This window comes from Perognathus longimembris, chromosome 9, assembly GCF_023159225.1.
Source record: "Perognathus longimembris pacificus isolate PPM17 chromosome 9, ASM2315922v1, whole genome shotgun sequence".
Classification (NCBI taxonomy): Eukaryota; Metazoa; Chordata; class Mammalia; order Rodentia; family Heteromyidae; genus Perognathus; species Perognathus longimembris.
In genome coordinates this window covers 11,177,248-11,205,157 of record NC_063169.1, presented here as the reverse complement: position 1 = coordinate 11,205,157, position 27,910 = coordinate 11,177,248, and the positions used below count along the sequence as shown (strand labels likewise).

The 27,910-nt window shown below is 43.9% G+C and overlaps 1 protein-coding gene and 2 pseudogenes across 1 annotated transcript in view; 2 read left to right on the top strand and 1 right to left on the bottom strand.

Annotated features, from left to right (window-relative positions):
• The window catches only part of LOC125357064, a 134,301-nt gene that overhangs the window by 5,260 nt on the left and 101,131 nt on the right, over nt 1-27,910 (top strand). The window contains exons 4-14 of the mRNA XM_048353718.1: nt 684-797; nt 1,446-1,640; nt 2,617-2,770; nt 3,789-3,946; nt 6,876-7,028; nt 8,779-8,880; nt 9,614-9,778; nt 18,247-18,359; nt 18,959-19,094; nt 19,290-19,493; nt 26,824-27,016. Coding sequence (XP_048209675.1) covers nt 684-797; nt 1,446-1,640; nt 2,617-2,770; nt 3,789-3,946; nt 6,876-7,028; nt 8,779-8,880; nt 9,614-9,778; nt 18,247-18,359; nt 18,959-19,094; nt 19,290-19,493; nt 26,824-27,016 — 1,687 coding nt within the window. The remainder of the gene's footprint in view (nt 1-683; nt 798-1,445; nt 1,641-2,616; nt 2,771-3,788; nt 3,947-6,875; nt 7,029-8,778; nt 8,881-9,613; nt 9,779-18,246; nt 18,360-18,958; nt 19,095-19,289; nt 19,494-26,823; nt 27,017-27,910) is intronic.
• Nucleotides 12,882-13,072, top strand: LOC125357847 (annotated as a pseudogene).
• On the bottom strand, nt 20,474-21,823 carry LOC125357625 (annotated as a pseudogene).

Below are 27,910 nucleotides of genomic sequence, written 5' to 3'. Positions count from 1 at the left end.
CTAAAACTTTGTTTATTTATTTTTGTCTGAATCCAATTTCTTTGGCCCTCAAAGATATATATATATATGTGTGTGTGTGTGTGTATATATGATATATAGTATGTGTTTGTGTTTGTGTGTGTGTGTGTGTGTGTGTGTGTGTGTGTGTGTGTGTATCTTTCTGTGCTACTGAAGGAGCTTGAACTCATGGCCTGGGCGTTACTGTCTCTGAACCTTTTTGCTTAAGGCTATTGCTCTACCATTTCAGCCATAGCTTCACTTTCAGCTTTTGTCATAGTTAATTGGAGATTAGATTCTCATAGACCTTCTTTCCCAGTATGTGTTTGAACTGAGACCTTCATGTCTCAGCATCTTGAGTAACTAGGATTACAAGCATGAGCCATCGGCTCCTGGCTCTCATTTCATTTTTTAATACAAAAATTTAAGCTCAACTTTAAACAACTTGATAGATCTTAATTTTACTGCTAAAAATTGTTCAGTAACAATCGAGTTTACAATATTACATGGCCAGAGATCATCAAGATTTCAAAATAACTTATTTATTGGTGGTGTTTTGAGCCAGACTTCTTAATTTTATAGTGTTCATGTAGGAAATCACTTTTTCCAGAAAGTATTTCCTTATTGTTAGTGTTCTTAAATCTTCCTACCACATTATATTCTAAATGCTTCTTTTTGTTGTTAAGTATTACACAGAGAGAATCACGCAGCTGGTCCAGAGTAAATATTTACATGTGCTTAGGTGGAGAAGGTTTTGCCAGCACAGTGAGACCATGGAACAACTGTATCCTCTTTACAAGGTACAAACAAAGCCCAGGAACAGAACCTGAGGGCTATTTTTTAAATGACATAAAATGATTAATGGCTTGTCCTATGTTTGTTGTTTTCATGGCAGTGGGTTTGTCTTCATTGTTCTCCTGGTGACAGAAGAGAAAAGTTCCTCTTTTTTTTTTTTGGCCAATCCTGGAGCTTGAACTCAGTGTTCTGTTGCTCAAGGGTAGAACTCTACCACTTTCATGGACTTTCCTGACCAGGCTGGCTTCAAACTGCAATCCTCAGATCTCAGCCTCCAAGTAGCTAGGATTACAGGCGAGAGCCACTAGAGACTGATGAAAAGTTTCTTCTTCTTAAGAATGAGACTTGGAGGAAGTTATATATGATAGGACAAGTATTTTCCTTTATAGATTGGCCTTCTCTGACACAAACAGAAAAGCTCAGAAGTTGACTCCAATTACTAAACACCCTCAGGCAATGATTCTATTTGGATTATCTTTTCTTCAAAGCCCTAAAAATATGCCCTTGTTGATCAAATTGAGAATATGGAATTTGGGGATTCCACAAACCCACTAGTTGGCTCTCCGACAGCATTACCCTATGCTCGGAAGCAAATGATGCAGGGAATAAGTCTTGACAACAGTCAAGGTCTGTGTTGTATCTCTGTTAAACAGAAACAAGTCAGCTACATTCTTCAGGAATACAATGATGCAGTTCAGAGAGCAGAGAGATTATCTGTTGCCCGAGAAAACTTCCTTATGGGAAAAAACAACCCTCCTCACTTAGTGACGCAGGAAGATGTGACTATTTACACCAGGTGGCTAGTGTGTCACCTACACTCCCTTGAGACCATTCACCAGTACCTGCAGGTATGTGAAACACAGCTTATGTTGTGCTGTGGGGTCCCCCACCCCTCAGCCATGGCTAGCATGTAGTTTTCTCATACTTGTCACCTGGTTTTGGATTGCCACTGTCTGTAATCTACCCACCGTACAAACAACAGGATATGTGGGTTGTTGGGTTTTTTTAAACCTTGATCTCCTCATGTTCTACTTCATATTCACTCTCTAAGTTCTTGGTTCTTGTTTTCATTCCCTTCAGGATTTATGCTCTTGTTTATTTATGCTCTTATTTATGCTCTTCAGTTTGGATCCCCTTGTTTATTCAGCACTATCCAATGACATATGTCCCAAAGACCTGTTCTAGGCCTACCCAATGTCTTTGCTGAAAAGTAACTAGGTCTCAGGCTGCGGGAAAAGGGACAAATAAATTTTATCTGTAGTAGAATGCCATACAAAAACAAAGACAGTAAGGGAAGAACAGAGTAACGAAGGGAGGCCCTTGCTCAGGTTGGAGGATCATGACAGAGGAGCATTAAGGAGTAGCATGATACTATTTCTGTTTCCAGAGGTTGTTCTTGGTCTACCTAGATCTTTTCTCACTCCTTTTTCTTCCTGTCTCAGTGACACTACTATTCCCTGGATTCTCCAAACCAGAAATCTGGCCATCACCTGACTTTATCCCCTACCTACAGTGAGTCACATGCTGGTATAAACATCTGTACATAAATCTGGGTCCTCCACTCAATTGTGAACTCCTGGAGGAGCGTTCTGGTCTAATTCTTCCTCACATTCTTAGCATGTCATATAGTGCCTTGTCCATTTTGTGTAAATGGCCAATGCAGACCTGAAGGTTAGGGTCACACAGAGTTGATAGTAGCAGATGTTAGTAGAACTCCCAGCTCCAGCCTTCATCAAGTGGGTAGAACACGAAAGTTCCACCTCTCCCTTCCTCCTCTGTGAGAATTGGGCTGAGGTATGGTCTCTGGGTCATGCTCTTCTATAGGCTCTCCAGTACTTGCCCATCTCTAAAGGGCTCAGTCTCTCCGACCACCAAGTTCCTGAAGTTTCACAGGAAAATGAGGAAGTCTGTGTTAATGACAGCAGCCCCAACATCCAGGATTCTGCACCTCCTGGCCCTAAGGATGCCAATAGTTCAGGTAAGAGCTTCATTTTCTTTCTGCTAGGGTAATATGGTGAAAAGAGAATTGTGATGTGGATCATGTCCCTTGGTCTTCTGGAAACTTGTCCTTACCAACAAGTTATACCTTGGTAATAAACAGTGTTAATTTAATACAATGTAAACTTAATGTTACTATTTCCTGAAAATATAAGCGCTTCCTTAGATATTGTGTGCGTACTGTGTGTGTGTCTGTGTGTGAGTGCATGTGTGCCTATGTACTCGTACTGGAGCCTAAACTCAGGACCTTGGACTCTTGCCTCGCTTTGCTGCTCAAGGCTAGTACTCTACCGCTGGGGCCACAGCTTCACGTCTGGCCTTTTGCCGGTTAGTTGAGATAAGAATGTCAGATTTATCTGCTCAACTGGCTTTGAACCTTGATCCTTGGAGCTCAGCCTCCTGATTACAGGCATGAGCCACATATACAGGCTCCTTTACACATTTTTATCTCCATCTTTTAAACTAGAAAAGGAAGCCTTTAAGGCAGTTCCTTTTAAAATCTGCTCAACGTTGCTTGGCATGCGTATAGTGTTAGTTAGAGGAGCTCAAGGTCTGACCTTGTCGGCTGGAAAGGCAACCCACTTCACTTGTGGGGACCTAGGAAGGCCTCATGAAGGAGTTGGCCAGGTGAACGCAAGCCGCAGCTCTCACCATCCTCAGCATTGCTGGTTAGCGTGTTAACAATAGAATTCATGTACCTTCAAGTATAGGCAGGTCTGCTCTCTCAAGTACCCGGTAGTAGGTCTGTTGGGTTTCTCTGGAAGGCTATGGATAGTGAGGAGTCCTTGCACTCACCCATGGAAAACCCAACTCCGAGGACTTGTCAGCCACGTCTGGCCAGGTATGGCTCAGACCGTGAGGTAGTGGCCCAGAAGGTTGGATACCAATGATTTCCATCACAGAGGAGGATCTACTTCCAGCCATCTTAAAGGATACTCTGCCGTCTTTCCTTACTGTGTTTATTGGTATTCATGCGCTTAAATCTGGATTTTTTTCAGGTCCAAAGAGGGCAGATGCTGCTTTCAATCTACCCCAGCACACAACAGACACTCAAGAACTAAAACCTCAACTGGGGCTTCTGCTCTCCCATTTCTGCATTCCATATGACCTGCAGGAGCTAAGCGACTCTGTTAAGGAAATGGAACTTTTTTCCTTGGTACTTGGTGTACTCTTTCTTAATGCAAATACACAAGTGTCCATAAAAGAAAACACTAGCACTTACCATCAAGTTGTGTATTTATACTTGCAGCAATTGTTCTTAGAGCTGTAAGATCAATACTAGGTAACATCTAGATTAGCAGTTAGGAGCAATTTGGTTTCTGTGAGAGTAATGGGAATCTTCAATAATGAACCCGGAGGAATTGTGAGATTTGCTTTTCTGTAGAATTTAAAGAAAAGGGGAGGAGGATACAGTCTGTAGGAAATGGTATAAATGTAGCAAGATTTGACACATGTTTATGGCAGAGCTGTCCTGCTTTGAAAGCCCTCCGATTTTCAGAATGTGTTACAATAGCTCTCCTGATTGCCAAAACATTTTACATCCAATGAAGCGTACATTTTGGAGTGATGGGCAGTCATGAAGTGTCTGCCCCGAACAATGCTTCCTTAAGACAAAAACAAACAATTCATTGTCAAAAGCGATGTTAAAACACGTCGCGAAGGGAAAATAAGACTGAGTAGAGAACTTCAGATTTAAAGAAACATACTTTCATCAAGAATTTCAATAACCAAGGCATTTTTGCCAGCTCTGGGTGATATCTGAAGTGTTGCAGGTATGCTGATCCAAACAGGTACACATCTAATCTGAAAGTTCCTGATTGTTCTTCTTCTTTTTTTCTTTTTTTTTTTTTTTGCCAGTCCTGGGGCTTGGACTCAGGGCCTGAGCACTGTCCCTGGCTTCTTTTTGCTCAAGGCTAGCACTCTACCACTTAAGCCACAGTGCCACTTCGGCTTTTTCTCTTTATGTGGTGCTGAGGAATCGAACCCAGGGCTTCATGCATGCTTGGCAAGCACTCAACCACTAGGCCATATTCCCAGCTCTCCTGAGTGTTCTTTACCTAAGAATAACCATGGTGTCCTCCACTGCAATGGCCTGACTTCAATGCTCACTGGCCCGTTGTTGTTATCTTTCATTTTCTTCATTTGTCTTTTAAGAGTTAGAATAGGGAGCTTTAGCACTGAACTCTGGCTTCTGATTTCTTATACAAATATTATCTGAAATGTTAACCGCTTAAATGTTAACAGCTCCTAAGATGGTCAATGTAATGTCTATGTGTGTGTGTGTGTGTATGTGCACGCGTGCACACAAGTGCGTAGGAAATTTCTATATCTAGGCACTGCTTCTTCTAGTACTCTGATACACTAGAGCAGGTTCAGCAAACTCCAGTCTGCAGCTACCACCTGTTTTTCCAAAATTAAATTTTATTAGACAACAACTGTCTTTGCCCATTTAAGCTACTATGACAAAAATACCATACATGGGGTGGCTTTGTAACAGGAATTTATTTCTTTAAAAGGTTTGGAGGTTGAGAATTCTGCAATCAAAGAAGGCTTGCTTTATGGCTTTATGTTGCCTTTACTTGTTAGCAGGGCCAGAGTCTCTCTGGGGCTTCTTTTACAGAGCACGAATTCCATCTCTGAGAATAAATACCTCCCCAAAGAAGCCCCATCTTTTAATACCATCACCTTGGGTATTAGGATTTTTAACTCATGGATTTTATGAAAACACAAATGTTCAGAGCATAACATAAGCATGCCCATTCATTGATGGATTCTCAATGGCTGCCTTGACACTACAGCGTTGGGCTGGAGGGGTTGCAGCAGAGACTTTGTGGTCTATTAAGGGTAGAATATTTACTATCTCACTCTAAGTACCTAAGTTTATCGCCCAGCCCTCACTGAACTTCCTGCCTTGGTGGATATGTTTTGAACTGTTAGCCACACACAAACGTTAAGTATTTGAAATGCAGCTAGTGCAACTGAGAGGGTAATATTAATCTTAATTAATTCATAATTAAATAGGAAGCAGATATGTGTAATTAGGACAGCATAGACTCAGAAGTCCCTGGGGTGTCTGGAAGAATCCTCAGCTCTGAAATTCCTCGAGTTACTCATTCCAGAGGCCTTTGTTGAAGCTGCACTGTATTTAGTACTGTCGAGGTCTTGGTGCATAGCTATGTGTATATTTACCATTTTAGTCATTTTAAGTGTACAGTTCAGTGGCATAAAGAACACTGACATTACCCAGGCACTGGTGGCTCAAACTTGCCAGTCTAGCTACTTGCAAGGCTGAGAGATTAGAGGATCAAAGTTTGAGGTCAGCTCAAGCAGAAACGTTTGCTAGACCCAGTCTCCAAAATAACCAGCAAAAAGCTGGACTCTATGCATGGCTCAGGTTGTAGAGCACAACCTCAAATGTTCAAAACCCACACATGAAGATATAAAATAAGAAAATAAAGGAGAAAGAATGTTGCCATTGCTGTACAGCCGCGGCCATTCAGTGAGGAAATCACGCTGCAGTGTGGCTTTATAGAATGGCTGAGATGCCAACTCAGGCCCAGGGCAGTAGGCCCCCTGTGCAGAAGGAAGGAGGAGGTGGGAGTTCTGTCACAGAACACTGTGTAGCCTCAGTCTGAAAGCCGGTGTGGAGTGAATGCAGCAAGCTACGGAGAAAGCAGGTTCCAGCTTCGGGTCATCTCTAGCAACATTCTAGTCTGGCTTCTGAGAGTAGATTTACTGAACCCTTAGACTGTCTCGTGTATTTGATGGTCAGAAAGAATGAGTAGATTGCCAGGGGTAGACAATGAACTTTTCACTGGTGTTTAGAATTCAGTTGAGAATACCCATAAATAACCATGTCAGTATATTTCCAGTCTTCAGAATAAGCAACACGTGCAGTGAAGGTGATTTGCTGGCTGAACACATGGGCCACACAGGTCTTGCCAGTCCTAGGATTTTCATAAGGTCCTGCTTTGTGGTGTAGCTGGGCTCCAGAGCTGATGCAAAGGCAACAGTAGCTGTTTTAGAAACCACCTGCAACCACTTTTTCTTGTGGGATTTCCTTCTCTCTTCTGAATCCTGTTTAGGTTTCCCAGAAATTCCAAAGTATCTTTGTGGAGCAACAAAAAATGCAAACATTTCCAGACTATGAAGCTGGGATAGCCAAAGCAGAGAATTTGGGTTTGGCAGGACCTGCCATGGCCCTGAAAAAGAAAGCCGACTGGATTTCCTTTATCAAGGTAAGGGAGCTCTAGGGACAGTCACCTCCCTCCTCCCAGGCCAGGCAACCCAACAGGATCAGTCCATCTGGTCCCCGTTGTTTCCTGTACTGGATGATCTCAGCAATTCCTCCTCTAGAACCACAAGGAGGTTCTCGCCTGTCTCCAGGGGAGACTGCTCAGAAAACCTGACCTGGGTGCTAGCACCTCCTTGTCCTTTGCCTGCCTCAGCTCTGTGCTGGACACAGCCAGGCTGAAGTGTCTTCTCTACAAGTTCTCGGGATGGTTGTCTGCAACTCCATTCTATGGGTTCAGACTCCCCTCTCCTCAGATAGTTGGCAAGAATAGAAACTGATGCTTAAATATATAATTGATTTGTGTAAACCCAGCCCTAAGTGCTGGAAGAACCACCTGAGCAGCAATTCAGTGAGATAATTCGGTGCTTTATTTGTTTTGTTTTTTATTGCCAGTCCTGGGCCTTGGACTCAGGGCCTGAGCACTGTCCCTGGCTTCTTTTTGCTCAAGGCTAGCACTCTGCCACTTGAGCCACAGCGCCACTTCTGGCCATTTTCTATATATGTGGTGCTGGGGAGTCGAACCAAGGGCTTCATGTATACGAGGCAAAGACTCTTGCCACTAGGCCATATTCCCAGCCCCTGATTCGGTGCTATGTACAATCACTTCCCAGAGATCTCACCTCCTAACGGCCACATATTGGAATCCCACATAGTGGGTTTCCACATATGAATTTTGGAGAGACATATTCTCAGGCCTGTCGCCTTTGAGCAGTCAACTGAAGGAAAGGAGAGAAATCAACGGGGCTTAAGCATAAGGTGGCCAATACAGAGGGAACCAGATTTTTCTGGTTTTGACAGCAAAAAAATAAAATAACAATCGGTTTTTATCCTTGACTGTGGGGCACACCTGGAAGTCCACTAGCTGGCCCCGCCTGTTTCTCAGTCTTGGGGCCGGGTGTGGCTAAGATGGCGGCGCCTAACAACAACGCACAGCTGCTACAAGTGTCTTTGGTTATAACCAGGAGGGGGTTCTGTGGGCTGTGACACCCCCGGCTCTTCCACCCTTGATGGACAGCCCGTGCCTCCCCTTCCTGCCAATCTTAGATCTGATTGGCTCTTGTGCCTTATATTAGTGGCACGTACTTCCCCAATAAACCAGAGCTTGCGCTGACTTGACCCCCGGGCCGCCTGATTGTCCTTCGTTGAGGGAGGGCTGGGTGCGGGCGGCCTGCGGACCCTTACCTTTCTTGGCTCTTCCAGTTGGGACGTGCCTTTCCCAGTCTCTCCTGCGGGTCAGGGGAGCGCAGGGCCAGAAACCCCAACACTTGACATCCAAATATGGGTATCAAGAAGTAATTGGGTCTGTAGCAGGCTAGGACATAGGGCTGAGGTAGACATTCGAGGGTTCCCAGCATATTGATAGTATTTGCAACAACAGAACTAATTTTTGGAAACACAGGGTCTGTGGGTGGAATTTCTTTCTCTTGGCCCAAGAGGACAGTGCCCAGTGGTGATGGGATGAGGGTCCCTCCCTCTCATGGACCATAATCAGTGCTAGAGCTTCTGCATCAGCCAGGCCAGGTACTAACAAGAACTGCTGTCTTCTTCCATGGACCTTTGGTCACATGTAGACACTTCCCAAGGCCTCACTCAAATCTTCCATTACAGATGCCAGGTTGTGCGTAGTAGGTCCCTTTTGTTTGTGACTTTTGTAGAGAATCACTTTGTTACGCTGTAACTTTGTTGTCTACTAGATCAAGCCAAAATGTGATCCTTGGCAAAAGAAGCTGTTGACTAAACTAAAAGAACGGAGAAGAATAGATGTCCTAATGGAACTCCAAGCAAAGTTCTTAAAGGTAAAAAAATAACCATGTCCTTGGTAAAAATGTTTTGAAAGGAATACTTTCCCCTTGGTTTATTTATTATTTTTTTGCTATGGATTCACTATGAAAAAAATTTTATCTGGAAACCAGGCATCAGTGGTTAATGTAGTCCTAGTTACTAAGAGGGGTTAAGACATGAGTGATCAAAAGTCGCAGCCAGCCAGGGAAGAAAAGTCTTCCAGATTCTATTTCCAATTAACTAGCAAAAGTCAAGCCAGAGGTATGGCTCAAGTGATAGGGTACTAGCCAAGCAAGCAAATGGGAGACTCTGAGCTCAAACACTAGTACTACTAAATAAACAAACAAACAAACAAACAAATGAACAGATAAATATATTTTTTGATTTTTCTAATCTCATTTAAATTACATTAAATTTCAGTCTTACAGGTCAATAATTTAAAAAAAAAACACAATGCAAATGAAAGTATCTTGCTTGCTCTGAAGTCCATTAACTTGTGAGAATGCCACCTGATTTTACCTACAGGGGTTGTCACTTTTGAAAGGGCTGCTATGTATACTTGAATATTTACAGTGTTGAGTGGATGAACATTGATAATCATGATGTTTGAGTTCGGTTTTATTTTTAAATGAATAAAGTCCCACTTAGGGCTTCCTTCTTGCCTGTACATATGTAGCTAGGTTCTTGCCGAGGAGAAGGAAATCGTGTTTCTAATAACTGTTTCTTTTCCTCTCTGTTCTCTTTGAGATCTCGGACCCTGAGCGTGTGATGCAAGCGCTCCAGACTCACGCTGAAAAGACAGTTACACTGGCTTCACGTAACCCATCATCCCCCATGCCTTCCCGAGGTTTGCCTCAGAGCAACTATGACCACATCTGGGAGAATATTTATAACAACATCAACCTTTATCAGGTACAACAGGGAGGCAGAACCAACATATCTTTCTGTTCTGCTTGGTACCAGGGTGCAGTCCTTAGAAATTCATGTGGAAAATTTGTTTCCAAGATCCTCCCAGCAAAATCTCTTATTATCTGGCCAGGTTGTTGTTGTTGTTTTTGAATAGTAAGCAAGATTAAGTGCTAAGCAAAAAGAGGAAGCAGTCTCAGAGAAGAAGGAATTGAACCAGGCTTAAAGTAAGAGAAGGGCTTCCACAGCAAGGAAAATATGGAACCCACTTTAGGAGGAATAGCAGAGGAGATGCTGTGCATGACATGTTCAAGTCCAGGTTGGATGAGTGGATGGATGGTTCTTGTAATACAGTGAAACATGGTGCTTTTTCAAGTGGGAGGGGGAAATAGGTTGCAGGTGTTCACAAATCTGAGACTAACCACTAATTAGGCTTTATCCTGAAAGGGGTTGATAAATACCAAGACTCTTCTGTCAGCAAGGAGAAATCCTACTTTATTTTTACTACCTTTAAGTAGTTGTACAAAGGAGTTTGTTGTTGTTGTTGTTGTTGTTGTCAGTTGCGGGGCTTGAACTCAGGGCCTGGGCACTGTCTCTGAGCTCTTCAGCTCAAGGCTAGCACTCTACCACTTGAGCCACAGCAGCACTTCCAGTTTTCTGGTGGTTAATTGGAGATGAGAGTCTCATGAGCTTTCCTGCCCAGCTGTCTTTGAACCACAATCCTCAGATCTCAGCCTTCTGAGTACCTAGGGTTACAGGTATGAGCCACTGGCACCCGGCCTAAGAGGTTTTAATACAACAGTTCAGTGTATGAGTACAATGTATCTTGACCAATGTCATCATTCTACCCCATCTCTCCCAAACACGGGGAAACATTAAAACATGTAGCTTTCTTCCGTTTTCTCCCTTTCTTCTTCCTCCTCTGCTTCTCCCTTTCTTCTTCCTCCTCTGCCTCTTGCTCCTCCTCCTCTTTGTTTCTTGTCTTTTGAGACAAGATGTTGCTATGTAGCCCCAGCTACCCTCAAACATTCAGTTCTCCTGCCTCAGCCTTCTGAGTGCCGGGACCACAAGCATGCACTACCATACCTGGCTCTCCTGCTTCTTGAACCAGACTGAGGGGATCGAGGGTGATGAGAAGCATCAAGGAAGAGTCAGACCCAGGTATCTGTGACTATCTCCGTATCTCAGGTCCTACACAGTCTGGCTCTGATGCTGGCGTAATAATCATCCTTTACCCGAGAGTTTGCATATTAGCATCTATATCTATAGTTGTGGCCATCAGTACGAATCTTTTCCCTTCATTGGCTGAGAGAGCAGAAGGAGTTTAAATCCCCGGAGGCCTGAAGGGACTAAAGGAGGGAATTAAGAGTGAGGGGAAAGTGGGAGACAAAGGAATAAGGAGTCAGATAAGCAGCTTCTTGTTTGGAGTTTTGCAGAAGTGTTTAGGTCTAGAGTGTGGTTTGGTGTGTAGATGAGTGAGTTTGGCAGTGCCCTTGGACACTTTTTAATTTTATTTTTTTGTCTTTTCTTTTTTTTTTTTGGTACTGGGGATCGACCCTAGGACATTGCACTTGCTAGGCAAGTGCTTTGCCACTGTGCCACATCCCAGTCCCCCCCCTCCCCACTTAAAAGACAAAGGAGGGGATCCTTGTGCCAGTGAAATGCAGGGCGCTCACAGTTAAGAGGAGGTAATGGCTTGTGTAAGTGTTGAGTGTCAGAAAACTCCAAGTTAGGGTAACACCATGAGAAACCATGATAAGAATGAAGTCTGGGCAGGGGCCTGGCTGCCTGGCTGTAGGACACAGTGCAGCAGGAGCTGACAGTTCTCATCTCTGTTACTGCTCCTACCACTGGCAGAGGGAGGGAAAGTTGGGTGTGATGGGACACAGTCTGCTTTTACCAAAGCTGTGTGGAAGCCCTTTGCCTAAATGTAGAGAGGGAGGGAGGGAGGGAGGGAGGGAGGGAGGGAGAGAGGGAGGGAAGGAAGGAAGGAAGGAAGGAAGGAAGGGAGGGAGGGAGGGAGGGAGGGAGGGAGGGAGGGAGGGAGGGAGGGAGGGAGGGAGGAAGGAAGGAAGGAAGGAAGGAAGGAAGAAATGAAGAAATGAAGGAAGAGAAATGAAGCAAAGAAGGAAGAGAAATGAAGCAAAGAAGGAAAAAAGGCAGGAAGGCAAAACCATTTCCTCTGGCTACTTTCTAACTTATACATGTTTTTCTTGAAATTAACCAAGGGGAGATAAATATGAGCACTGTATTTTCAGGTTGACTTACAGTAAATAGACCATAAAGAGGCTTAGAATACCTGTGTATTTTCAAGATTCCAGAGTGAGACATGAGAGAAACATCACACACACACACACACACACACACACACACACACACACACACACACACACCCCACTCTTTCATTCCTTTACATTGAATGATTCTTACATGAATTTGTTGTTAGCTTTGAGGGTGAAACACACCCAGTCCTTGCCCCTGGGAACAATGTCCAATAAATAAATGATCAGAAGTAAGCCTGTATTTCTAAGTACAATGAAGAAAGCCATCAGGCCAAGAACAGAGGGTGGGGAGGGGCACGTTCTGCTAAAGGCCAGCCAGCATCTCTTGGCAGGTATGGATGTGGCATTTCTCCAGTCACAGAGACAGCCTGTGCAAGAGCCTTCCACGCAGAGAACAGAACACAGCACGAGATTTAAGAAAGGAAATTCTGAGGCAACAGCCAACATTGTCTCTACATTCCTTTACATTTTCCTGAGTGCTCATCTGTGACCCCCTCACGTATTTCTGTCGTTCTGAGTGAGTCCCATGAGATTAAGATTAAACAAGGAGCATAGCAGGTGGGAGGAGTAGGCAGAGGTTGAGAAGGAATCTGAGAGCCCAGTTCCTGTTTTGCAAGCATGTAGCAGTCAAGTACCAAGTGTAGCATGGGCATGCTACTCAGCCTTCTGAATCTGAAGTTGGCAGAGTGGCAACGAATACCCCTTGACAAATAACTTTAGTAAGGGCCTGCTGCGCGAAGGCAGGCGCGTCTCGTGGCACTGACCATTTTGACAGCTATGACAGACTATAACCATTTATGGTAGCATAAGTTCAAAACAGCTTCTGACCAACAGGGACACCCCAGGAGGTCACTCTCCCTCGGGGCCTAGGGAAGCACAGGGTTCTGCCCCATGATGTCTAGTCCCTTTGCACAAGGTAGGATATGAAGCTGGGCTTTGTGTCTGCGCCTGCGTATTCCTACAACTTCCCGGTGGTTTTGGACAATGACTGGGGAGATAAACCATGCAAGAAACAGTATAAAAATAAGAAAGAGAGAGAGAGAAAGAGAGAAAGGAAGGGAGAGAGGGAGGGAGGGAGGGAGGGAGGGAGGGAGGGAGGGAAGGAAGGAAGGAAGGAAGGAAGGAAGGAAGGAAGGAAGGAAGGAAGGAAGGAAGGAAGGAAGGAAACGGCTTCTGACCAGTTCTTGGTGGATGGTGTTCACCCGTAACCTCGCTTTAGGGGTGTTGTTTGTTTTTTTTTAACTTTTTTGACTGAGAACAATTTAATTATTGGGTGAAATTTACTGAAAAGCCACAAAGATAGTTACAAAGATTCTCCTGTATATTCCTCACCCAGTTTCTCCTGTTATCAACATCTTCCATTATTGTGGGTTATGTGTCACACCTAAGGAAATCAACATTGCTGTTAATGACATGATTTCACTCCCATCCATCATTGCACTAAAAATTCTCTTTCTACTTCAGTTATCCTTCCCAGGGTGCCACACTTCCCTGGCCTGTGGTAGCTTCCCAATCTTCCTTTATTGATATTCCCTTATTTATTTAACAGTCTTTAGGCATTCTAGCCAGACAAATGGTAGAAGGACACTTAATTTAAGTTTGTCTGATGTTTGCCTCCTTGCTACCCTAGGGGTCTAGGCTGAGGTAAAGACGAATACCACAGAGGTAAAAATGGCACCGGCATCCCAACATGACATCAATGTGACTTCTCACTGGCCATGTGATTTTTTTTCCCACTTATTTAAGTTAGTGGTGTTGGCCAGTTTTCTCCACTGTAATTGCCATTTTTCTCTTTAAAACATTATAATTTTAATTTATGGCTATATGACACATAAAATTTTTCTCCTGGTAGAAAATTCAAACGTAAGTGAAAAATTAATTCCCTTTTGGCTGCTGTATTCCTTAGTGCTGGCCCCCATTCCATCCATCAGTGAAAAATTCTATTATTGCTTTCAGCCTTTTCATTACACTCATATGCCTACATATTTTGTTTTTCTTTTCTATATTAACAACATGTCACACCGTGTGGATACGTTCCTAACATTGCATTTAGACTATAGCATCAGGGAGGACTGGCAATAGCCCTTTCTTTGATCCTCTCAGTGATTGATATATAGGAAGTTCAGGAAAATAAATAATACCCCTTTCCTGGCTCTCCTTATGAAATTCAATAGAAAATCTGTGTGTGTGTACACGTGCACATGTGTGTGCGTGTGCCAGTCCTATGGCTTGGACTTAGGGCTTGGGTGCTCACCCTGAGCTTTTGTGCTCACAGCTAGCACCATTGAGCCATAGCTCCACTTGTGGCTTTTTGGTGGTTAGTGAGAGAGAAGAATCTCATAGACTTTCTTGCTTGGGCTGGCTTCAAACCATTATCCTTAGATCTCAGCCTTCTGAGTAGCTAGGATTACAGACATGAGCCACTGTGCCTGGCTTTAAAAAAGCATTTAAAATTATTATTATGAAGCAGTTGTTACAATTTCATAAGTCAGTGTATAAGAAAAATGCTCCTTGATCAATGTCACCTCTACCTTCATTCTCCTCCATTTTCCCCTTCCATCCTGCTCTTGAGTTACATGGTTCACTTTTTACATAGTGTGCATTCAATATGCTAAGTACATTTGCTCACCTTCCTCCTTCCATTCCTGAGACCCCTTGCCCTCCCCCTCAAAATGTGATTCTCCTACCTAGCAGTTGTTTCAGAAAATCTATTTTTTTTCTGACATGGTATAGATGTGCTTCTTTACTAACACTCACAAATAAGATCTGGCTACAAATGTAAGATCGTGTAATTTCAAAGGGGCAATGAGCACACACAGTGCTCCAAGGAGTGTACTCACTACAAATGCGAGTGCAGCTGGATACTGATATTCACACTGAAGGAAATGAGACATTTCAGTTAGAGGTTAGTGAAAATGAGAATATAATTTTTTTCCCATTCGAGTTCACAGACCCTCCCTGAATTCTATTTTCAGTCTGGCAGTATCCATTACCTTTCTGTTATAAATGTATATTTATTGAACTGGAAAGAAGTTTCGTAATATATTAGGAAAGAGGAGAGGGAATAGACTGCAGTGCAGCTGGGACAGTAGAATCCCATTTCTCCAAATTAAAAATGCCAGGGGCTGGGGATATGGCCTAGTGGCAAGAGCGCTTGCCTTGAAGCCCTGGGTTCGATTCCCCAGCACCACATATACAGAAAATGGCCAGAAGTGGCGCTGTGACTCAAGTGGCAGAGTGCTAGCCTTGAGCAAAAAGAAGCCAGGGACAGTGCTCAGGCCTTGAGTCCAAGGCCCAGGACTGGCACGTGTGTGCACATGCACACGCGTGTGCGTGCAATGCATTCATTCAATAAGCATTCTGTGTTCACCTACCTTGTGGAAGATCTGGCAATTTAGCCACGAAAAAGACAAGCATGGTTTCTCCCTTCAGCAGTAACTTGTAACAAAATGTGGAGCGATTGCTTGCTTAGAAAATCTATTTCTTTTTTTTTTTTTTTTGCCAGTCCTGGGCCTTGGACTCAGGGCCTGAGCACTGTCCCTGGCTTCTTCTCGCTCAAGGCTAGCACTCTGCCGCTTGAGCCACAGCACCGCTTCTGGCGGTTTTCTGTATATGTGGTGCTGGGGAATCGAACCTAGGGCCTCGTGTATCCGAGGCAGGCACTCTTGCCACTAGGCCATATCCCCAGCCCTGAAAATCTATTTCTTAAAAGCAAATATTTTCTAATGAATAGCAGCTCTACTTATCATAAAAATGAAAATAAAAAAGTACAAGGAAGAAAATAAAGTGGCCCAGTATCATACCACTCAATACGTTCTGTATATATACTTCTAACTGTATATGTGTGTATTTGTTTCTGTGGATAAGTCTGCATACATTGTAGAGACATTTTGGTGATGGGAAAATACATAAAGGATTCAATTTTCCTCTGATTATTTTTTCCCATTTTACTTCCCTAACTACCATCTCTTCCAACTTCCCAGAAGGAAATGACATTTCATGGAAATCTCATAACTCAAAATACTAATTTGGTGTGGGGGGCATACTGGGAAACACCTAGCAACAAGCAGGGTAAAGATCAGAGATGTACCTGCCCAGGACCACAGAGTTCACATAGAGATGCTGATGTTCTGGAGTCCACTGACTTTGCTGATTACCTGCTTACCTGCACCGTTTCCTGTTCCTGCTGGGCACACTGTCCCAGCCATTGTGTATTTCTGAAGCGGTTTCCTTCTATGGTTGGGTCCCCTTTCCTTGAGGATGCTGGGATATCTCCTCCCCCTATCCCAGCATGCCATGCTTCTTTCTTTCTAGCAGTCTGCAGGTCAGAAGAATATTTGTGGTTTCTTTGATCATTCAAATCTCTTTCACTGTAACTTGACGTCATTTTCTGTGACACACACACACACACACACACACATATATCCTATTCTATGGTTGTGATATACATACAAAGAAATACACTGGTATTCACTGACCTGGTACAAGCAGGAACTAGCTCAGCCTAGACAAAATGGGCAGTCTCCTCATGATAACCAACAGAATCTTTCACCTATTCTTCCCAAACTTGCCTTCCCTACTGCCTATCATGAGGCCTGGTATCTTTAGACCCTTGGGAATTATACTCGTTAAAATTAAGGTTGGTTGTTGGTTATGGTTAAACAAAATGACAAAGGATGAAAGGAACTTGGAATTTATCTCCCTACCCCCACCCCCTCAGACGAAACACTAGGAGTGAGATGTATGGCGCTCCACTGGCAGCTGCTCCATGAAGTCCTCAGACAGCCCAACTCCATCGGCCCTAAAGTTCCAACTAATATGGCCTCCATACTGGAGACCACTTAGTCTGTCACAGACCATGTTCTAAGCAGGAGGATGGAGAAAGAGAGTGAAGAAGCTGCCTCTTCAGGGATATTCCCTAAAGCACTAGCATGGCATCTTCTGCCCTACTCTTTTAGTCATATGGCTATACCTACCTGTAGGAGAAGCTTGGAAATGACATCTTCTTCTGGGTGTCCAAGTGCAAAGATAAATATTCAATCCAAAAGAAGAAAATGACCATTAGGAAACAAATCAGAATTTTCACCAAAGGACTTGCTGCAATTTCAGGAACCAACTATTAGGATATAAATAACCCAGAGAGCAATAGTCATTGCTACACAGTGCAATTGTGGGGGGTCTTGTTCTACTATGCGTCTATTGTGAGAATGGAGTGCATGCCAAGGGATTTGCAAAGAAGACAACTGAGAGAGGCTCCAGATAGGGCTGGGACAGGACCACAGACAACATCAGCTTCTTCATTGTTCTCCCTGGGCCCTGGGTGCGAAACCACAGCCTTCTCAGCATCAGGAAAGATGACTGAATTAAGTGTGAACCATAAACCTCATGGAGATTCTATAGGGGTGAATGAGTGCTAAAATTTATGGAGTAGAGAGCTAGTGCCTTGAGCTTTTGTTAGGCAATAGGCATTAAGTTAAGCTAGGGGGGAATATGGCCTAGTGGTGAAGTGCTCACCTCGTATACATGAAGCCCTGGGTTCGATTCCTCAGCACCACGTATATAGAAAAAGCCAGAAGTGGTGTTGTGGCTCAAGTGGTAGAGTGCTAGCCTTGAGCAAAAAGAAGCCAGAGACAGTGCTCAGGCCCTGAGTTCAAGCCCCAGGACTGGCAACAAACAAAACAATAAGTTAAGCTAGAAGGTTTATGTACATCTGATCACTGGATTCTCACAGAAAGTTATCATTTCCCATGATTATGCCATTTTACAAATGTAGAAACCGAATCCTGACTTTTAACGACTGAATTATATAGCTAATATGTAGAGAGACATTTGAAATCCATTGATCTCTCTTAGTATAGATCAGGATTAGATTAGGGAAGCTCAAAGTTCCAACATGTTCTTTAAAAAGTGTAAAATTTTGTAAAACGAATCATATAAGAAGTAAAGAGTGGGATGATTTCTGTTTAATAGTGAATTTTTGTGAAACAAAGTGTTGCTTAGTAAATACAATGCCCTATTTGATTTATTTTAGAAACCTAGATTTTCATGTGTCAAGTTGGAATGGATGAAGACTCTTCTGCTAATGCATTAAAACATACTTTGAATCATGAGGTTGATTTTTTTATGATAACCTGTGGCTTTGTTAGTAATATAGATGCTCATGTAATTGAACTAATGCTATTTATTTAATAGAATGAAAATATGAAGGATGCTAACCTTTCAATGGAAGGAAATGAAAATGGCCTCGCACAATTAAGTCTCAGCCAACACACTGATGGGTTTCTCAAGCAGAAAAAAGAGACAGGGTAAAATTAACTCATTTTATTGATGACTCAAGAAAATAAATGGAATTTTTAAAGTGTGAGGAAAATTGAATGACTGAATAATATGGAGCTTACATTTTTAAACTGAAAATTATTTGAAGTCAAAATAAAGGAAAACTTCAATGAGGTCAGACGAGCAAATTAGTGTGACAGGACTAAGTCTTTAATGAGAGTAATTTCTAAGATAAATTTCTTTTTTTTTCTTTTTTGCCAGTCCTGGGGCTTGGGACTCAGGGCCTGAGCACTGTCCCTGGCTTCTTTTTGCTCAAGGCTAGCACTCTGCCACTTGAGCCACAGCACCACTTCTGGCCGCTTTCTATATATGTGGTGCTAGGGAATCGAACCCAGGGTATCGTGTATACGAGGCAAGCACTCTTGCCACTAGGCCACATTCCCAGCCCGATAAATTTCTTTTTTTAATATTTCTATAGAGTGCAAGAGTATTTTTTCCTGGCAGGGTATTTTTTTCAAGGCAGCCATTGCAAATTTCCCTTATAGTAAATACAATGACTTCATTGTGATATATATGATCTTTCTGAACGTCTTTGAAGTGAAGAGTGCTTAGTATCTGCATGCTACAGGTACAACTATGCAATGGCCCTACAACTTCTGGGCTTGGGTGATGGGACTGACTCCGGCAACAGAATGTTGGTTCTGAGGAAAGGAGCCTACTTGTCCTTGTTGTATCTACGCCATCTGCGCATCCGGAAGCTACAGGTACATGGGTGATCAGTACCTGATTTTCTCATTATTCTGATTTTGGGGGCATAAAATCAACCCCCTTGGAGGATGGTGTGACCCTTTCCTTCACAGAAGGGTTAATCTCCTACCACAGGCCCCCATCTAGTTTTCTTCTCCAGGGTAGGATAAGGTAAAAGGCAGGGACATGATTCCATTCTTTCTTTATTTCAGCGCATCTGCCTAGGAGTTCTGAACTATTTCAGATCAGTTGAGAGAACTTTGGCAATCAATATTTCAGGCCTTACCTTGGTCTCAGGGAACCTGGTCTCCACGGTGGAAGAGAATTCATGGGTAAAGGTGACTACAGGAGGCTTAAGCACCTTGCAAGGGTTAGGAGCCCACCACCATGTCCATGGGACACCTACAGGGCCCAAGGTGAGCTATTCTCATCCCTTCCTTCCTTCCTTCATTATCCAGCTCCCAAGCGACTTTGTTCTTAAAAATCAGTAACCAGGAGTAACAGTGGGGAGTGTCTTAGGAAAATGTAAGTTGATGCAGCCATGATAGAAATGAGTTATGTGAGTTCCTCAAAAAATTAGAAGTACAATTGCCTTATTACCCTGCTATACGATTCTTGGGCATATGCCCAAAAAAGTATAAATCGATATATCAAGAGAGATGGCTGCACATCCATGTTACCGTGGCTCTATATAATCAGCCTAGATACCCAACAAATGATAAACGGGTAAAGAAAAGGGGGTATATTGTATAAAATGGGATATATAATGGAATGCATATATAATGGAATATATATATATATATATTATTCCATCACAAAGAAGAAAGCTATATCATTTGCCAAAACGGATAGAACTGGAGATTATTATATTGAGCAAGATAAATGAAGTTCAAAAGGCTAAAAATGTTTTCTTTGTTCATAGGTGCTTTATAGGCCTAAACAAATAGTAATAATAGTGGTAGTAATAACAATAGTAACAACAACAATAATTATGAAGATAACATAAGGAAACCAACTAAATACTGTTTGGAGAAAAAAGAAAAGGGAAGGAGTTAAGAGAGTATAAGGAGGGGAGAACATGATTGGGTACATTGTATACATCTATGGAAATACTATAAAACTCATTTGCACAATTACCTTACACTAATAAAAATCAGGTTTACTCTCATATGTGGAATCTAGATTTTTATACAAGGCCATAAACTTAGGAACAGAGGTGAGGTAGAAGATATGATGGAGGTACATTATAGGTATGCCTGAAATGTCCCAATGAAGCCCATTAGTTTGCAAGATTAATATATGCCAATAAAAAAGTAAAAATGACTTTCTTACCACAGTAAAACCCAGTGTCCATCCAAGAGTAGGAAATGGGTAGAGAGCATTTTTTGTTTTTTACTGTGTCCCAGGCTTCTTTATTTTAGAACAAAGTGTTGAATAACGGGATTAAAATCAAGAGCATCATTGAACTTCACCTTCCTCTAACTACTTCCCCCCAACCCCCCCCCCTCACTTTGTGCTTCCAATTCCTTCCTAGTGAATGAAGACCTTAATCCCAAAAGCCCTGGCACAGACTCGCGGTCCTCCTTCCCTAGCTATTCCCGTTTTCTCTTCCCCCATCTCTAGGAAAGGCAGGCAGCTCAGTTTGAATGCATGGGAGAGCCCAGAGTGGTGACAGAGACAGGGGGAAAGGTTTCTGTCTCGGGGAAAGAGACGGGGTACAGTGTGGCAAAGTGAGGGGTCCCATAGCCTGGGGTTCCAAAATGGGGCCCTGGGGCCAGAGGAAAGGTTACGGATCCCCCTGGGAAAGGAGGCCCTGCTGCCTCAAAATCCTCTCGGTGGGAATAATCACTGCTTGATCGTTTGCCCTTCTGGCGCCGGTTACAGAACCACACTCGGACCACATCCTTCTAGAGCCCGAGCTGCTGAGCGATGATGTTGATCTGCTGCAGCGTGGGCTTGGGGCACTGCAGGAACTGCTCTCCAGGTTGCCCCTCACGCGGTTCTCAATACTCGTTCGCTTTCTCTTGCGGGCCTGCATGAGGGTCTCTGCTTTGCATATCTCCTGAAGGTTCTCGTTGTTGTCAGCTTCCTCCACCCACTTTTGCAGCAGGGGCCTCAGCTTACACATGTTCTTGAAACTAAGCTGCAGAGCCTCAAAGCGGCAGATGGTCGTCTGACTGAACACCTTTCCAAAGAGAACCCCTAGGGTGAGCCCCACATCGGCCTGGGGATATCCCAGGGTGATCCTTTTCTGTTTCAGCAGCTTGGCAAATTGCTCAAGTTCTTGCTGCAGATCCTTGATGTCCTCAGGGTTTTGCTCCTGCTTCTCCTTCTCCAGCTTCACAGCACCAGGGTGAGCAGAGCAGGGCCCAGGAGAAGCGCCCTCGGGGTGGCTCTCCACCCCAGCTCCCACCTCGCCCTCTGGATGAAAGGGTTCCACTCCGACCGGGGGCACTAGGCCCCCACCGTATGCCACTCCTCCACGGAAGTCAAATGGCGGAGGGCAAGGAGCAATCCCCCAGACCTCGGATCCCGGTCCAACCCCCGGCCCGATTCCTGGCCCACCAGGAGGGCCTGGGAAGCTCAGCAAGGTACGAGGGTCCACCCAGCCCGGCTCTAGCCCTCCAGGCCCGTCGCCCCCACCCGGAGGTGGGGGCGAGAAGGCCAAGTCCGGAGGCAGGTGTCCGGCCGTGGGGGGTAGAGAGCATTTTGATAGCTCTGGAGGTCGTGGTGGGAAGGGAAGCATTTTAGCTCCCGGATGGCTGACTTGGTAGTTAGTAGGGACTCTTCCTTTTGTTCCTGTGTCCTTATGAAGAAGCTCTTAGGATTCTTCTTGTTATTGTAGAGGTCCCTTTTTGTCATCTCCCTTCCCTCCCCCCCCCTTTTTTTTTCAGAGCTGAGGGCTGAACTCAGGGATTTTTGTATTTGCCAGGCAACTGCTCTTCCACTGAACTAAATCCTGGACCCTGTTTTTCTTGTTTTCTAAGCCCCAGATGAAAAAATAAAACAAAGGTGGAAAGAAGCAAGAAAAAGTTGAACAGCAACAGGCATGTATAGAGGAAGGCTACTGTATTGAAGAATTCAGATCTAGATGTTGGGAAATACCTTCCCCCCAATTATCTAGAGGCCTGCTTTCACTCTGTTCTGTCCAGGACAGATGTGTCTCTTTTGGATCTCCTTCTCCAACAAGCGTCCCCTCATTCCATACAGACTTCCTTTCTGCTCCCCTACCCTTCCACCTCCTCTCCTGATCCTTGCTAATCAGGCTCAGTGGACTTAGGGAGGAGCATTAAGCAACTTACAACAAACATATATGCAAGATAGACACATATTTCCCTTAGTAATATTGATCTTACCCTAGTTATGATACGTTATTATGTGAATCAAACTTTAAAACCATTCTTACCAAAGAGCTGTCTTCCCAGTTGTTTGTTCTGTGGTGGGTGTGGGAAGTCAAACTAAAGTGGGTGCAGAGGAACAAATCCTAACCTGACCCATGGGTGGTAGAAAGAGCTCTTCCGGCTGATGTGTCATGTCTTTTCTGCTCCCTCATACATGCTAAGAACAACGTCCCCTTCACCAGCTAGTAGCTGCTATTACTCTAGTTAGACTGAGATGCTCAAGAGAGCAGCCTTCTGGCAGTCTTCAGCAGGACCAGGTGGTTTCTCTGTATGCCATGCATGTGGCCTTAGCAGCAATGACATTGGGCCACCCAGCCTGGATGGTGTGATTCGTTCCCACGTAGAGGAAAGAGAGGCTGAAGCTGATCTCATTAGGCTAGGTTGAAGGCTGGTGGGAGCAAGACCTCCGGAAGTACCAAGCATGGGCAAAGCTTCTAAGATGAAGACCCTTCCCTGGTACTTTCCTTTGGCCCAGTGTTTTTGATCTCATAAGGGAAGCCTTAGTTTACTATTAACAACTATTCACTGAACAGCATTACCAGAAAGAAAGAAAAAAAGATGACACAATCTGTCACAGATACTTTGCCAGGTTAAGAAAGACAAATAGCTGGATCAAAAGAGTCTCATGTGAGAGAGGCTTTTCCTGGCTGTGTGGCCCCAGGCACGGAAGCTGGAGAGCCCGTGGTGACTTCCGAGTCTGTGGGATGTGGTTTGCTTAGCAGAGACTTCGGGGAGGAAGGAGCGGGCTGGAAAGGGCGAAGGCTTTCTCTGACTTTAGACGTTTATCCGGGATCTTTGCCCAAATGTAATCATGCTATTCCCTTGCTGGAAGTCCAGCACGGGGTTCCTGTTTCTCACAGGATGGAGTCCAATCTTCTTGATGATACAAGTCTGAGCACCATCTGGTCCTTGCCAGCCTCTTGGACCTCATTGTCCCCTCCCCCTGCCCCCCCCGCCCCCCCCCCCCCCCGTTTCTCTAGGCTTCCATCCTATGGAGCAGGGCCTGGCTCCCTGAATGGCCAGAGTTGTTTCCTCTCTGGAAAGCCTTTCTTGCCATCTCTGTGCAGCACCAAGTGCCTCTGCTCATCACTTGTCTACCTTCCGCATAGCCCTCCACACGTGGCTGTACTTGACTCTGCAGATCTGCTCCCATCGTCTGTGAGCTGATCATTCATTCATTCATTCACTCATTCACTCCACAGATTATCCTAGTAACTATCTTAGGTACTTGGGAACCAAACTGCCACAAGTTCTTCCATCAGGGGACCTGACTCCTAGAGAGAAATGGACATTAAGCAATGAGTAAGGAAAATACATAGAACATTGAGTGATTTGGTGCCAAGATATCCCCAGAATTCCTAGCCCTTGCAATCAAGGGGGCATTGTGACTAGCTTTGGTTAGAGGGCTGTAAGCAGAAATGACATGTGCGGGTGTCAGTCCAAAGCACACAGGAACTGGCTCGCACCTTCTGGCTGTTTTCCTCTGCCTCGGCCAGTGGAAGGCACACATAGAAGTGGTTCAATCACGAGATGGAAATGCTCTGGATCCCTGGGTCACTGCATGAGGTGGCAGCCAGGAGAGCCACTGGTCTTGCAGTGGGCTCTGTGTGAGCAAGGACCGAACGGTCCACTGAAGTTTTGGGACTGCTTGTCACAGAATAGCATATCTGTGTGGACGAAGCCAAATGGTAACAGGTACTGCGGAAGAAGATCAAGTAGGGAAGAAGAATGGAGAGTGCCCAAGGTATGAGCTGGGATATTGCTGTTGTAAGTGGCAAGGTAAACAGCTGAAGGAAATTAGGAAGCAAATCAGGTGACTAACTGGAAGAAGAGCACCACACAGAGGAAGGGCCAGTGCAAAGGCCCTGGGGCAGAACTGTGTCCAGCGAACTGAAGGAACAAGGAAGAGCTTCTTATGACTAGAGTAGATGACAAGCAAAGTGGCATGCAGTGAGGATGGAGAGGTGAGACGCTGTCTACCTGCAGCCTCAGGGCTGGAGGAGATCCCGTGAAAAGGTTTTTAACAAAACTTTCATTTTGATAGTCATGTCGCTGTAGTGGAGACAGACAGGTGATACGGCAGTGATGATATAGGGTGTCCAGTTAAGAGGCTGTATCTGAAAAAAACAACCCACTGGGGTGAGAAATGGTCAGATTCTGAATATGCAATCATGTCCTACATAGCTACATTTTGGTCAAGAATGGATCTCATCCATAATGGTGGTCCCATAAGATGATGATGATGATTATTATTATAAGCTATAAAGTGCCTATTGTTTAGTAATACTAAGGCCTGGACAATGATGGGGCACAATGCATTACTTAAATGTGATATGGTGCAAACACACCTGTTCAGATGCATGTAGATACACAAGTACTCACGATTGTGTCATAATTGCCTGGAGAGTTCAGTAGAGTAACATGCTATACAACCTGAGCAGATTTCTGAGGATGATCAGCATCTTAGTGTAGGACACAGAAAACCTTGAGGTGCTTGATGGATGTTCAGGTAGCAAAAAAAGTAGGGAGTTAGATATATGTCTTTCACAGAGTAGATTTTTTAATGAATGTTTATTTGACAAGAGAAAAGCTCTGCTCTACAGAATGGTTGTAAGGTTATAAATGGATCATACATGAACGTGTTTTGTGAACTATAGCATGCTGTTCAAATGAAGAACAATTAACTAAAATAATACTATTATAATTTCTGGACTGGGATAAAAAGTAGAGTAAAAGATAACTTGGATTTCTTAAAAGAGCAGAGCTAGCCAGGGAGGAAAGTCCATGATTTGTGGCTCAAATGGTAGAATGCTAGCCTTGAGCAAAACAGCTCAGGGACTGCACCCAGGCCCCAAGCTCAGGATTGGCATGCACACACATGCACACATACACATACATACATGGGCCAAGTAGTTGAGTCATTTATCAAACAACCTGGTTTGGATCTTAGGCTGAACTACTATTAGAGTCAGGTACGATTGTCTAGGTTGCCAAAAGGCCTAAAATTCACATTAATGAATAGTGGCAGAGCCCCAGAGGAGGAAAGTCAACAACAAGCAACCCACTTTTACACAGTTACTTTTTTAAATTTTTTTGCAAATAGTTATTCTGGAATCAGTACTCAAACTTAAAACATATATGAATCATTCCAAAGGTTATGTTAGTTCTTACTCAGACCGATAATTATTGCTCTCTCCCCTTCCTGCCACACCTCCAAGCATAATATTGAAGGATCAACACTGTAGACCACAAAACCTTAAGAAAGAAGGACTTCTACATGACCGTGGAAAAATAAAAGACCAAGTCTGGAAACATTATAGTAACTGAGCTGTAGCCCTCTATTGGGTGTGTAAGTTACATTTGTGTAGCTGTGACCAAAATGCCTGAAAGAACTGACTTTGTTTACACGTTCCAGGTGGTTCAGCCCACAGTTGCCTGGCCTCGGGTGCTTAGGTAGAACATCTCGATGGTAGGAGAATGCCCTGCTTCCACTGAAGGCTCCAGAGAACCTTTATCCTCTCTTTTGGCTTTTTTCTTTAGGCTCTCATTGATGATCTTTGCCAATCCCTGACACTTCTTGACCTCCTGCTACGTCATTCTGATCTTTTCTTCTGTCTTTCCCTTGAGTGTTTGCTTCCACATTTCCCGCTTTTTATAAGGACACCCATCACTGAATTAGGGTCTACTCCTATCACTTATGACTTGATCTTGACCTAGTGCTGCAAAGATCCTATTTCCAAAGAAGTTCTCATTCCCAGCTTCCAGGTGGCTAGAGGTTGTGAGGACACAATCCAACCCAGAGTGACACTCTGACACGGGACTGTGTTCATGCATTTTAGAAGGATTTATGAAATTAAATCAAAAAGTGCTCTTAATAGTTGATGTTTATGGAGCTCCTGGGCCTTGCCTGTGTGATGTCACCTGCTTTAGACATCTGTTACAGTGAATGATGTTACCACTGGTCCCATGCTTCAATGAGGAACAGATGCTAAGAGTTGCTGAGCTAATGGCCCAGAATTTGAATCTGGCAACACCCAGACATAAGCCCAAACTCTGACTCTGAGACTAATTTTCATACTCAGATCAACTGGTAGCTCTTTTCCAATTGTTCTTAAATTAATTAGAAGAATGAACAAATTGGCTAGTTATCTGTCTTGGAAATGGCCTATGATCTTGTCCATATGTAGTTTATTGCATATAGTTTTTCATATATTCAGAATATTTGCAGCTCTGTGCTAACAGCTCACCATGTAGGAATAGAAACTTGCTGCTTTAGGCCATTTGGACTAGCAAAATCGAATTCTCCCTTTTCTAGTAACTTCTGGGCTTGGCTTACTTTCCTCAGGCTGATGGGGTCCAATTCATGGAATTCTTGGAAGCAGAGAGCCAGGATGACTCCTACAGCATGGAAGATGGCTGCGTCCACACCCGGGACCAGCGTGGCGTATATGTCATGTATGACAAAGCCTTGGAGGATCTGAAACAACTGGAAGCAGAGACGCTGCTTGTGGCTAGCTATTACATTGAGAAAGAAGACGGTAACGTGTCTGAATTTTAAAAAGTTGACTGGCAAACCCAAAAAATGCCTGATGGCCTTCCTGAATGCCCTCTACCTCAACATATCAATATATATCCAGTAGAACCTAAAAATTACACAAGCACGTGTTACCCCTTCTCCCAACACTCACTCGCTTTAGGAACGCTGAGGTTCTGTTACTGGCTCAATCCCCTGGCTGATGGAGATCATGACGACCCTTTCAAGGTTCAGTTGGAAGTCTTGCTCTTGGTTAGGCTCTATTTGTGGCTCAGGGACATCTTTGCATCATGCAGTAAGATGCTGAGTCCCTAAAAAAAGCAAAGCAAGAAATGAAATGAATGTTCCCACCCTCCACCCCCCCCCCCCCGCCCCCCGGCCAGGTCCATGCAACTGACCATGAGAAAACTGCATTTAGAAGCAGACACCTCTTGGTTTCTAACAGAAAACCACCAGGATGCAAGAAGATCTAAGAAAATGCCAGGCAAGCCCCAGAGGGAGGGATCATCACTTGGAAAAATCAAGGAACCCATAATCTGTGTCTTCTCTTCTTTCTGACACTGGCATTTACGGTTCCAATTTTAGAAATAGAGGAGGTCAGAATACTTCTTTTGGTATAATATGATAGCATTAGCATTACATTTGATTGGAGCGTAGGGAGAATTTCTAGACACACTGAAACATATAAAAGGAAATGTAGCAATGGTTTGTGTTATTTGGTAATATGTATTGGCTGTAATTAAGGATAATTCATGTTCATATTATTATAAAATGCTGCTCGAAGAATGTTTGACAAGTAACTTTTCCAATCCCAGACAGAATTAATTTAATATGGGGTTGAACTCCAGGTCCTGTCATGGCTACAATTATGAATGTCTGAATCATGCAGTGATGATAT